General features: G+C 42.2%; 2 protein-coding genes across 2 annotated transcripts in view; one reads left to right on the forward strand and one right to left on the reverse strand.

Moving 5' to 3' along the window:
- TMC6 (transmembrane channel like 6) overlaps window positions 1–2279 on the forward strand; it is a 29154-nt gene extending 26875 nt beyond the window's left edge. Inside the window, exon 21 of the mRNA XM_063120151.1 lies at window positions 1533–2279. The gene's annotated coding sequence lies outside the window, so the exon portion shown is untranslated. The remainder of the gene's footprint in view (window positions 1–1532) is intronic.
- Window positions 2280–9454: 7175 nt separating this feature from the next.
- On the reverse strand, window positions 9455–12728 carry ARL16 (ADP ribosylation factor like GTPase 16). Its single transcript, XM_063123208.1, has 5 exons — window positions 12659–12728; window positions 11902–11959; window positions 10619–10732; window positions 10074–10189; window positions 9455–9863 (listed from the first exon to the last, which is right to left on the reverse strand). Exons 1-5 carry the CDS (start codon window positions 12718–12720, stop codon window positions 9698–9700), a joined length of 516 nt encoding a protein of 171 aa, XP_062979278.1. The 5' UTR covers window positions 12721–12728; the 3' UTR covers window positions 9455–9697.
- Between the last annotated feature and the right edge of the window lie 72 nt (window positions 12729–12800).

The following is a 12800-nucleotide window of genomic DNA, read 5'->3' on the forward strand; positions in this document are numbered from 1 at the left end:
ATCTTCAAATAGTGACAGTAATGCAACTTTTGGTGTTCTTTCTATCTTCATTCCCACAATTTCTTCAATCTCCGAAAACACCATCTTCCACAATTTTTGTACATATTTGCATTCCCACCACATATGTAAATACGTTCCTTTTCCCCCACATCCTCTCCAACAATTTGCTGAATGCTGATTTTTTATCTTATTTAATCTAACCGGGGTTAGGTACCACCTCCATATAATTTTAAAATAATTCTCTTTTATTCTTACTGACATATTTCTCAACGCTCTTTGTCTCCATAGTCCCTCCCAACTCTGTTGTCCTATTTGTATGTTTAAATCTGTCTCCCAAACCATTTTACCTGAACTATCCATCAACCCTTTCTCCACCAATATTCTATAAATTTCACTCATTAACCCTTTTGACACTATTCTTTTTCCCCTATCCTTTTCTTTCTTAACTATTAATTCCTCAAACTTCATCAATTCTCTACAATCTCCATTTTCTGTTATCCACTTTTTAATCCACTGTTCTAATTGCCAATAATTTAGCCAAGTTAATTTTTTATCTTTTAAAAGCTCTTCTATTTTCTCTCTTGTATTCATTCCTCTTAACCATTCCCTTAATTTCATTTTATTTTTTTCTATTAAAACTTTCTATTAAAATTTTTTCTATTAAAACTTTTCTATTAAAATTTTTCTACTCTTTAATTCCTCCGGGAAATTTTTTAACATACATCTCTGATTTTATAGAGGTCTCCCTCTAGACTCAGAAGTTGACAGGCTACACCCCCTCCCCCTTCTCCTATGAAGCAGGGGGGGCTCCCTCTCATGGCCTCTCAAAGCGTCCCAGCCTGGGAAACTAATTGCCTTTTCTGTGATAGAGGGAGGCCCCAACATTCTAGCGTGGGAATTGAAACTTATCTCATCATGAGCTAACATAAAACACTACTTCCTTTCTCAGATGAGTGAGGTAACCAGATACATGCAGAGTTGTTGACATATGGAACTGCATTTGGTTGACGCCAATTAAAAGTATGTGAGAGACTGACTAAAGAAGCCACATCCCCATAAAGGAGCCTACCTATGTTAGCTAAAGCCTGCTAAAATCTACTGACTGTGCATTCAGCACACTGCACAAGGCACAACTATGCAGGCTCTCTAAGACTCCTCACCATGTTGTCCAGTCAAATCCACTGGACTTTGGATATTGCAAAACTCTAGTCCTTCTGTTCCCTAAATGAAACGTTAGAGAACTCAATGTGCCAGTTATTTCCAGCATACTCCTGAGTTGGAAAATTTACAGCAAAAACAAAACTGGAGGGTGTTTTACTAGCAGCCATTGTGGGAAGTTAGGAATATAAAAAAGCAATGAAAGATTTGCAGTGGCAAAATTAGGTTTCGGCACTGAGCATAGCCTTGGGATCATAACCCTGATTTTAACATTATTAGCAGTTCTTGAAGAACAATGACTGGCTGAATTTCCCTTTCAATCCATCAGTTCTATAGTGAATGTACAAAATGAACCTTTCCTCTCTGCCTGGCAGGTTTCTTGGGAGATGGAGAATAGATGCAGTCCCTCCATGTCTGTTCTGAGAAATTGCTGCATGATGCTGAAAAAGTCAGTCTCCTGTTGTCTCTCCGTTCAGAAATTTTCATAGGGATCCCATCCACCTTCGGTCCAAGAACTTCCATTCTTCGCATTTGCTGGCAATTCCAGCTTCCACGGTCAGGCAAATGGAAATTTCCTTGAGTTGCATCAAAGGATCCCTAAGCTACTTGAAAGATACTGAAGCTGATGATTTTAAAAAGAAAAAAACCAAATTGCTTGAACTTTTAATGGCCCTTGGGCTTTCTGCCGTGGACTTGCAGTGGGCTCATGGGTTTATAATATGAAACTTATAAGAGGTTGTTGCCAGAACCTCTTTCGCACCGGGGACATCATGGTTTGATGCTATTAAAAACAACCTCTTTTTAATTTCTTTCTTTGTTGGTAACAGTGGTGGTGAACGTTTATCGCTGTTTGTCAATTTCTTGTGAAGATATAATGGATCACCACAGTCTATAGTCACTAACTTGGGTGTCTCTTGGTGCTTCCAAATGGCAATGACATCTTCCATTTCTAACTATCATGTGTTTCTCCACTGCTGCTTCCACGTCTTTTCTTACCAGAAAAAATTCGGAATCACTGCACAATGCTGCCAGCAGCATCCTCTCTGCATTTTAGCTCCTACCTCTGAACATAATTGTTCTTTAGTATTAACCACCATTTCATAAAGGAAATATTAACCCTTTGCTACTTCATGTTTTCTTGTATGTTGAGTACAACCAGGGCAAGCTACTCTTCTTTGTGGAACTGTGATGATAAATTTGCAAACTGAACTATGTGCATTACCTCACACCAGTTTCCATATGGCATACACCGCATAGAACCTAATACTTTGTTTTAGAATGCAAAATCCAGGGCTCAACCCCACCTGGAAATTGCATATTCCACCCTCCACTATAATCTTAGATTTACATGGGGTTGGTGTAACTCAGGTGAGGGAAATGCGGTTTTCCCTTGTTCAGAGGTATTCTTACTTAAAGCTTCATATTTTTAGGCCTGAATTTGGTAAATCCTAACCCAAATTAAGCCCCATATCAGAAGGTAGCACATTTCTAAATGGTTTCAGAGGATTGTAAGCAATGTTGATGCCCCTGGAAAGCTGAGAAATGGGGCATGATGGTGAAAGTCATCTGTTGCTGGTTGGCCCAAAGAATCTTGACTCAGATGCACTTCCTTAGAACATGACGGTTTCAATTGGCCATTAATTTGTCCAGTTGGTTTTTAAAGCCATCTAAGCCAGAGGCTGTACTTTATTGTAAATTAATTTTGTAACTTTAATTACAGGTTTCTGGAAAAAGTACCTGCCAATCTATTATATTTGACGATTCCTCATTTCCTTGCCCAAATGCTCATTTGCACACCGAAGTCTTGTGCCCCATTGACTTGCATGCAACTGTGTCACTGTTTTAAATGTTAAAGACTTCAGTTAAAACGTTCGTGTGAAGTAACACCTGTGTTATAAAGAGCAGGAACTCCTAGCTTTGCTACTATCTTTTGTCTCAGGGAAGACATGCTACAGCCTAAACACAGCTGCCTTAAAAACCTGGAATTCTTTATTGATTCCTATAGGTAACCCTAAATCTGCCTGGGAAATTTACTCTATGCCTTAGACTAGATATTACAAGTCTAAAGCTGATTGGAGGGAGATTCAGGACAGATAAAAGGAAGCATTTCTTCACACAGCTCATAGTTAAACTATGGAATTCACTACCATAAGATATAGTGATGACCACCAAATTGGATGGCTTTGAAAGGGGGGTTAGATAAATTCCTGGAAGAGAAGACTATCAGTGGTTACTAGTCCTGATGGTTATGTGCTACCTCCAGTATCAGAGGCAGTAAGCCTATATAGACCAGTTGCTGGGGAACATGGGTGAGGGGGCTGTTGCACCATGTCCTGCTTGTGGGTCCCCGGTTGACAGTTGGTCATCCACTGTGGGAACAGAGTGCTGGACTAGATGGACCCTTGGTCTGATCCAGCATGGCTCTTCTTGAGGTAAAAGTTGCAGAGAGACACATACTTTCTCTAGATTTTTTAAAAAATTAATGCATGTTTATTTAGAATACATATTCGGGGAAATAACTGCTTTGAAGGGAAGGTTTCCCCAGATACTGTTGTGGTACACATGCCAGCCTCAGGGTGGAAGAGATTTTCTCTCTATCCCAGTCTCATGGTCTGGACTGGTAAATCCAAGCATAACCATAGGGACACCGACCTCCGTTGCAAGTGATGAGATAACAGCTTTTAAATAAAAAGTCCACTGGAAATGAAGCTCCTGTCTTCGTGCCAGCTCCAGATTTCGGGGGAGGAGGGCTTAGGCAAGATGCTCTTATTGCCCCCCTCTCCCCATTGCCAATGTCCCCACTGCCCCTTCCCTTGTCTTTTTTATCTGGGCCCAATCTATGGCCACAGCTTCAGAGAAGCTTTTGGGGACTGCATTCTAATGGTGGGCAGAGCTGAAAGCAAAACAGGTCAGGGCCGAAATATCAGCATATTGTAGCTTAAGGCTCTTAGTGCCACTAATGAAGCCTTAGGGGAGGCAACCTTTTAGAATGGGGGGGGGGGGGGGAAACTGAACACAAAAACCAAAAAACCCACATCTGGGTAACCACCAAACCATTGGTGGTTGGAGGAATGGTGGGTCTGTTTGGAGAATTCAGGGTGGGACAGATTGGGGCTCAGATCTGACCCCTAGGCCTGAGGTTCCCCACTCCAGATTTAAATGCATTTGCATGCATATTTTAATATTTCTTAAAATATTAAATGATTGGTGGATGCGAGAAAAAGGGGGCAGGGGGGGTGTTGCTGTCTGAGGAACCCCAGAGAGCTGGAATAGGTCTATGGGGTTCTGCAGTCCTCTGATACGCACTTAGGATAAGCCCCCCCCCAATTAGATTTAATGGGATTTACTTCTGAGTAGACATGCATAGGATTGTTCTGTTAAATTGCTTACTATTTAATGTACCAAATAGCTCTTGGCTTCAGAGAAACCTTTTTTTAAGGGGCTAATTGTGGAATCTAAATAGAGGCTTCCAGTAAAAAATAGTCTGGCAATATGGCTCAAAATCAGATTGTTCTCAGATTTCAGATTAATATTGTGTGTCTGAACTAAGACAGAGTGTTCACAGAGAACCAACTGTATTTTTTTTAAAAAAGTATCCATTAACCTGGGCAGGTTTGTGGTTTGAATGTAGAGGGATATACTGCATGTCAAAAGATGTGAATCAAGTTGGCTAATGGATCTTTGTGATACGTATTACTGAAACTGTGGTAGGAAAAATTGGAAGAGATAGAGAGGACGAAACATGCAGACAGTGCAAAGCCAACTGGCAGCATAGTAGGAAGATCTGAGGGTGATGTAGCATATAAAATCACTGTTGGTGGAATTGTCACTTTAAACTTTGCACAACCAAAGTGGCTTGTTGAGAATGTAGATTTACTAGATCCTTGTAGAACAGGGGTGGGCAACCTCTGGTCCTCCAAATGTTTTGGCCTACAACTCCCATCAGCCTTAGCCAGCATAGCCAATAGTGAGGGATTATGCCCACCCATGGTGTAGAGTATGTATGATTGCTTCGCCATGCAGCCCAGCTTGTAACTTCACTGTCATTTACTACACCACTGCTCGGTCCTTTTTTACCAGCTCCATGTGACCAAAGGGTTCAGAACTTTGCCCAAATCACCCAATTCACGTTCTTTACAAACCTATGGAATCATATGAACTTTAAACTGGAGAACAAGAATATGACACTGAATAATTGAAGTGACACATAAGCAATAGAATAAGCATGGCCTTCATATTATTAATGCATTTAATTCTTTTATAGCAAATATCTTGGATGTGATATTAGACTATGTTGAAACAAACAAAGGTCAAATATTTACCGTAATTGTGTAGGTCATTGCGTCTGGTTCCTGGATGGAGTTTCTGTGTGGGGAACCAGCACATAACACAGTACTAGCAAAAACTTTTATCTACCAAAGCTGGCAAAGATAAGTGGTCCTAGGAAGAGTGTTGGCCCTTGCTCAGTACTGGTCATTTTTGTTACATAAGATGGTCAAGTTTCTGTCTGTGAGAAGAAGATAATGCACAAAGTTGGATACAAAGTACAAGAATTGTTGAATAAAGGGCTTCAGATCATTATTTCTAATACAATAGCCTTACGTGTTTCCTAACTATAAAGGAGAATGGGTTCTAATCTCCAGGAGAAAGTTTTGTGCTGTTTTGGATCCAGGAGAATAGATGATGTAGTGGGGCATGGTCTGAAACTGGCCTCCTTTAAAACCAATCTGGAGTTATGTGAAAATAAAGTATAATCTATTCTTGAATAGCTTTTATGCCTTGTGGAATAAAATAAAATAAAAATCTTCTTAATGTGTGCATTTCTATGCGTCTACCAAGTTAATGCTTTCAAGAATGTTTAAGAGAATTGATGGTTTTACACTTGTCCCTGTCTGTATCCTACCTGTTTATTTTCCCTTAAGTGTCCAGAATGGGGTTACATCAAGTCAAATGGGCCCCTCTTATTGTTGTTCCTGTCTCAAACTTAAAGTTATCTAATAGTGTCAAGGTGATGTACAAAAAATTAGCCTGATCCACAGTGGGACAGGAAATTGCTCCTAGTATTACTATTAACTTCCCTATCCCCAGCAGACTCCTGATAAATATCTTCCCCTAATATCCTTCTTCACATCTATTATTTTAAAGTCCAAGTTTCTATTAAGGATTATTGCAACTCCTCTAGAATTAGAAGAACTCTTAGCCACAAATACCTCTCCCATGCCTGAAAAGTACAGTAATTTGTCCAACTCTTTTTTATGATCTCTCTCTCTCTCTGTCTCTCTCTCTCTCACACACACACACACACACACACAGAGATTATTTTGCATAATTACCCTTTGTAGTCTCCTTTTGGTAATTGACCCCTAGCCCTTTTACACTGAAAGACATTGCCTTTTTTACAGTAATTTCCCAGAAGCATACAGCCTATTTTTTGTTGTCTCTCCTGTGGTTACTGCAATTACATACAGCAGAACCAATTAGTGTCTAACCAGTAAACACAACTTATAACCTACAACCAAATAATTTCTTAACTTCTCCATCTCTGCGTGACTTCTCTCTGCATGTAGACGCTCGTGGGAAGAAGCCCGAGACTGATGAGTGGAATCAAATGGAGGACTTGATAGCCACAACCAATCCTTTAACAAAAACTCCCAACTCCAGACAGAACCCTAATAACATGAAATTAAAGACAGCAATATATTAATTTTTTAAAACTGTATGAGTCTCTCAAAAGCCAACTTTTAAGTCGTTAGTAATCCAGATCCCTGGATACTTAATTGAAATTATCTTTTTGCATTTTCCATTCAAGAATCTTTTTTTCCTTTTCTTTGATGCTCTGAAGGCCCAGACGTTTTCGGGTCTACTGTGGAATCCACTGTGTTTTCTTCCTGACCAAACAGGAGTTCTTCTTGACCAGACAGGAGTTCTTCTTCTTCCATATTCATATGAATTAGAAATTCTTTGGCCTCATGGTGATCTGTGAGCACTGTTGTTGTGTTATCCACGTTGACAATTATTTTGTATGGAGAGCCCCATCAATATTTTATTTCCACCTTGAGAAGTTGCTCTGTACAATATTTAAATGCATTGTGCCTTTGCAACATTTCTGGAAAGAATGTTATTCCTTGTTCACATAATTCATGTGCATTGTGTGCACTAGTCAGAATGTTTTTAATTTCAAGATTTGTAAATCTCACATATCCCTTGGTTTAGCTCTGTTTTGCAGCTGTAATCCTGCCACCCTGTGGGCTCTTTCTGTCTGCTCTGGAAAGTTTGATAACCATGCACTTATGAAACTGACCACGTCATGCCCTTCCGCTGATTCTGCTAGACCTGAGATACAGGTTGAGCCTGCAGCTATAATTCTCTAAGGATTCTATGCGCTGCTGCAGGCTTGTGCTCAGTCTTTTACTGAGGAGGCCTATTCCATTTCTTCATTTGCAGTCTTTCAATATCATCTAGTTTTACTACAACCCAATTTATTTTGTCCTCCAAAGGCTTTACGGCATTTGCCCACTTCTCTTGGGAGACTTTCTAGGTGGTGAGCTATTAATTGCATAGGTTTCATATTGTTTTTAGATGTTTTGGCAGTCTTCTATGTCATTGTAGAGCCCCCCTCCTCTTCCTCATTGTCCAGGCCCAGATTTAGAGTGGTGTATCTTGCCCCCAAAATGTTGTGAGATCTTTATTTTTCAGCTGTCATGATCCCTGGGACATCCCTCTCTTTATTCCATTGAGTTTCAGTTTCTGAGGCCTCAATGTTTGCTGCCTGATAGGATTTATCTTAGGCCAGGGTGGAGAGCTTGAGCCTAGGCAGCCATCTTGTTTGCACACAGGGTCCTCCCACCTACCCACCCTCTGGGTTTCGTTTCTCAAAATTAGTCAAACTGTTTTTATTCCATCAAGTGTTTGAAGAAAGAGGGAGACTGCAGTTTAAACTAAGCTTTACTTTCTTCACAAGGCCTGAAAGCTGTTATCAATTCAGGGAAACAGAAAGCAAGGCTATATATAGAAAATGAGTCCGGTGCAGATCCTTGCTCCACTGGTGGCAATGATTTCATTGATATATGGGAGCATGGACTGATGGAAGGACACTACAAGCCCTTGCCATTCCATTCATCACCTAACGCTATTGCCATTGTCATAGATGAAACAAGGGGGACCGTAATGGGTTTGGTGTATGGGATGATGGTGAGTGGCTTTAAGGAATGGGCTGCAGCTCCTAATATGTTATAGAAGGATATTCAGAAGGTGAGTTTCATGCTACATATGAAACCAATAGGTGTACTTGATGTACAGCCACATACTTTCCACATGCCAACTGCAACAGCTGTGCAAATACCTGGAGGAAGAGCTGCAAATTCCATGATACTGCAGTTAGAATGTTTAGAAACTACAGTGCCTCGATAGCCATAAGCAAGTGCTACTGTGATAGAAGACTTTTGGATCTCATATAGCAATTGTAAATTGATTGCATGAATAAAAGATAATTTAAAGAGTCACTGGCCTGGTTCAGGCAACACGCTAAATCATGCTGCTTAACCACGAAATGGTTAAGGGAATGCATAATCCATTCCCTTAACCATTTCATGGTTAAGCAGCATGGTTTAGCATGTTGTCTGAACCAGGTCACTGAGTCACAGAGGAAATTCAGATCTGGCAATGACTCCATTGGCACTTGAACTCAGAGAAATGAAGATCTTATTAAAAAGACAAGTGTGTCAGCATGTAGTTGGTCTCTCCTTCCACAGAAGCATTTTCTTCTAGCATCTTAGTAACACCGCAATATGCAGAACAAAATAGGCAATACTGAAAGATTTAAATACAGAAATATTTATTATTATTATTAATAATCATACTTATACCCTGCTCCTCAGCCAAAAAAAGGCTCTCGGAGCAGCTTACAAGTAGTTAGCAAAAAAGACAGTCCCTGCCCTCAGGCTTACAGTCTAATAAAGACATGACACACAAGGAAAAGGAGTTCAGGAGGGAAGACGGAAAAGAGAAAGAGAGAGAGAGAGATTAAGTGGACTGGCAACAGGGCTGATGGGATTGTCCTGCTCCCGAAGGAGGGGAGTCCAACTGGAGCAGGCCCCGATGTTTCCTCGGCCTGCTCCTTGTCCCCTTGCTTTCTTCTCCCCCACAGGGCCAAGATGACAGTTTGCCCTGTGGGGGTGGGGGAAGAGTCCAACAGGAGCAGGCCCCAATGTTTCCTCGGCCTGCTCCTTGTCCCCTTGGTCTTTCTTCTTCCCCACAGGGCCAAGATGGCAGTTTGCCCTGAGGGTGGGGGAAGAGTCCAACAGGAGCAGGCCCCGATGTTTCCACAAAATTTACTTTCAAGTTCAAAATACATCAAAATCTGTGGCAGCATCGTTGCTCCCACTGCCTGCAGGGGACCATCAGTTTTGTTTGCTGGCACTTCATAATTTAGTGCCCCAGGAACAAGCCTAATACTGTTTCCTAACTCATTATCCTCTGTTCCTTGTCTAATCAAGGTACGTGAGTTGAGAGCCATCTCTAGCTTACAGTAGGGTCAGCTTTAAACATGCAGGGTAGAATGAAACCACTGCATCACGTTGGATAAGCCAGTGCCATCACGTGCACTGGTCTCCACAACAGTGATGAGCTGTTTGGCACAGGTAATGATATCCTGGATTCGGAATAACGACTTCATCTCCACCAGGGTCATGTAGCAGGGTAGGTCACTAGAGACAGAATAGAGATAGAAAACAGTTATACACTCCTATCTGACTGCTGAACAATTTCCAAAAGAAGTTCTGCAATGGACTCTTGTGAGATAGTTCTTCTTCCACTCTGGGGGTTGATTTGGCTATCAATAATCATTTAAACTCTTCAAATTACCTCCCTCCTGGGTCTCATTCATCCTGTATTGATTCAAGTTAAACATTTCTTACATCTTGTTGAAAATGATGAGGATAGGAACTGACTTTAGCTCTTCAGCAGAAAGCACTGACATAAGTTGGATGCAGGATGAAGAAATCTGGGTAGGCTTTGCAGCATCAATCACGTACTGCAGGAGAGAGAAAGAGAAATGGACTCACTGATAACTGAAAAATGAAGTGACAACACTTTCTAGTAACAAGGACAGCCGTAAAGACAGAATATGTACACAAATCCTTCTAATCAAGGTGCCCCCAGCCAACAGACTGCCCGGTTGTTCTCTGGGATCAGAGCAAAATTTTCCTGAAATATGAGATTCTTAAACAGCAGAGCATCCTGGAGCCAACATGATGAAAGGCAAATATAAATGCTAGCCAACTCAACCACATAACGTTCTATGTGTGTATCTAGTAACTCTGGATAAAGAAATGAGTTAGTGGGACATTGTGCTTTGCTGCCACAGGTATGAGAGGGTAAACAGTCACAGAGGTGTGACTGAAAAAATTATCCTACCCTATATCACACTGAACTGTATACTGCATATGGATGGGTCACTTACCAGGACACAGCAGCAGTCACTGTAGTAACTGGACCAGATAGGGCCCATGCATCCCCCCAGTTCCCGAACTGTGATCTTCTTTCCTACTGAAAGGTCTGTAAGGTTTGTGCCTACCTACAAAGGGACAACAACCAATTAGACTTGTACACTGGTGAGCAACTGAACTGTTGTCCACAGAATAGCACAAGCAAGTGGGGTGGGAAAATAAGTAAGTATGAATTACTTGGCAGGAGTACAGAACTTGATTGTGAGCTGTTCCAGAAAAAGCTGACAAGCTGGAGATGGTTTAGAGAAGTGCAATAAATTACACATATATAAAGCTCCCTTGACATCACAATCCTATGCATGTTTACTTGAAGTAAATCCCATAAAATGCAATAGGTATACTCCTCCTCTATCAATACTTCTATCTATCTATCTATCTATCTATCTATACATCCATCCCTCCCTCCCAGTACTGCATTCTGACTGGCAGTGGCTCTCTAAAGCCTGTGACAGAAGGCTTTCCCTCATGCTGCTAAATACAGAGGGCAAGGACTGAACCTGACTTTTCCCCATGACTGGCTTTTGAGAACAGCATTGTGGGGCAGATCCCAGGACCTCAAGGACAATTGGGAATCCTCTGAGGTCTGAGGAAACTAGACAAAACCTTCAAACAAATGCGCCACATGGGCCACGTACACACTCACACAAATGCTAGTGTGGCTTCTATATGACAAGCTATAACAGAAAGTAATCACAGCAGATAGATATCGGCAGCGCCTGACAAAGTCTGTCCAGAACAACTCATTCCTGAGGGCTACTTGTTGGCCTCTAGCACACAAACAAAACCACTCTGAAACAAGTCTGTCTGCAAACAGACATAATTAGCAATCAAACTTTGTTGTTTAATCAAGTATATCTAAAATAGCTATTTGTGACCGTAGCAATACTCTTCTTTTCTTTTTTTTACCACAGTTTGTCTCTGTCAAAGATATAGCCATAACTACCAATCAATCAGGAGCAGCTCAGTAAGTCATTTCTAACTTGGGTGACATGGCATCCTGCACTGAACAGCACATAAGGAGCTGCTGCCTTATACTATCTAAGTCAGGCTATTGGTCCACTAGCCCAGTATCATCTACTCTGACTGATAACTGTTCTGCAAGTTCTTAGCAAGGGGTTTTTCCCCAAGATCCTTTTCACCACAGATCCCCAGGATTAAAGCTTGGGCCTTCTGCATGCAAAGCATGTGCTCTGCTACTGAGCCAGAACCACCGAACCAAAGACAAGAAAGGCCATACCGTCGGCAGTGTGGCTGGTGGCTCCCCAAGATCCTTGGCACCATCCTTGGAGGTCAGCTGTGCAAGAAAGACTGTTAAGGAAGGTGGTGGGAAAGAAATGGGTAGGGATTATTACAATATAGCAACAGGCAGGGCCCAAGTTGGTACTCCAGAACAGGGGCCATGTACCCAAGGAAACCCCTTCAGCACTCAGGGGAGGGTTTGTATAGTGAAATTATATTCCATTGTGGGAACTGTGCCACTTCTTTGTCACCAGAAACTTCCTACTCCTTCCATCAACCCCTGGCTTTGGCCCTGGCCTCCCTTGCAGGGGTACATATATTATATGGTACTCCGTGTGCTCCATGCCCAGTGGCAGCGCCAAGCATGAAGTACCAGCAAGTGGGACAAACCGTTCTCCACCAAACAGGCATGGCATGCCCTCCTGGTCTTTTGGACTAAAACTCCCACAATCCTTGATTGGCCATGCTGTCTGGGGTTCATGGGAGTTGCAGTCCAAAACATCTGGAGGACACCAGGGTTGCCTACGTTAAAGCAGCGGTGGGCAACTTGTGGCCCTCCAGGTGTCTGGGCCCCATGGGAGTCGTAGGCCAAAAAAACCTGCCCAGCCCTGCCCTAAACTTCCCTCACTTCTTTTCCGCGCCCTACCAAGACACTGCTCAACTAGCCTTACCACTTCCCCACCTTTGAGTCACTCCAACTCCTATCCTGGACTCCAACCTCCCCCTCCCAGGACCCTGCAGTGATATTCGGGATATTCTGCAGCCGCTTGACCAGCAGGGTCTTCCCCGCGCCCGAAGCCCCCAAAAGCAGGTACATGGCACCACCGCTGCTGGCCATTGCCATAGTAACCAGAGGCAACCGTTGACTCCCCGCTCCTCATCCGCAATTCATTGGCT

Source organism: Elgaria multicarinata, chromosome 3, assembly GCF_023053635.1.
Source record: "Elgaria multicarinata webbii isolate HBS135686 ecotype San Diego chromosome 3, rElgMul1.1.pri, whole genome shotgun sequence".
NCBI lineage: Eukaryota > Metazoa > Chordata > Lepidosauria > Squamata > Anguidae > Elgaria > Elgaria multicarinata.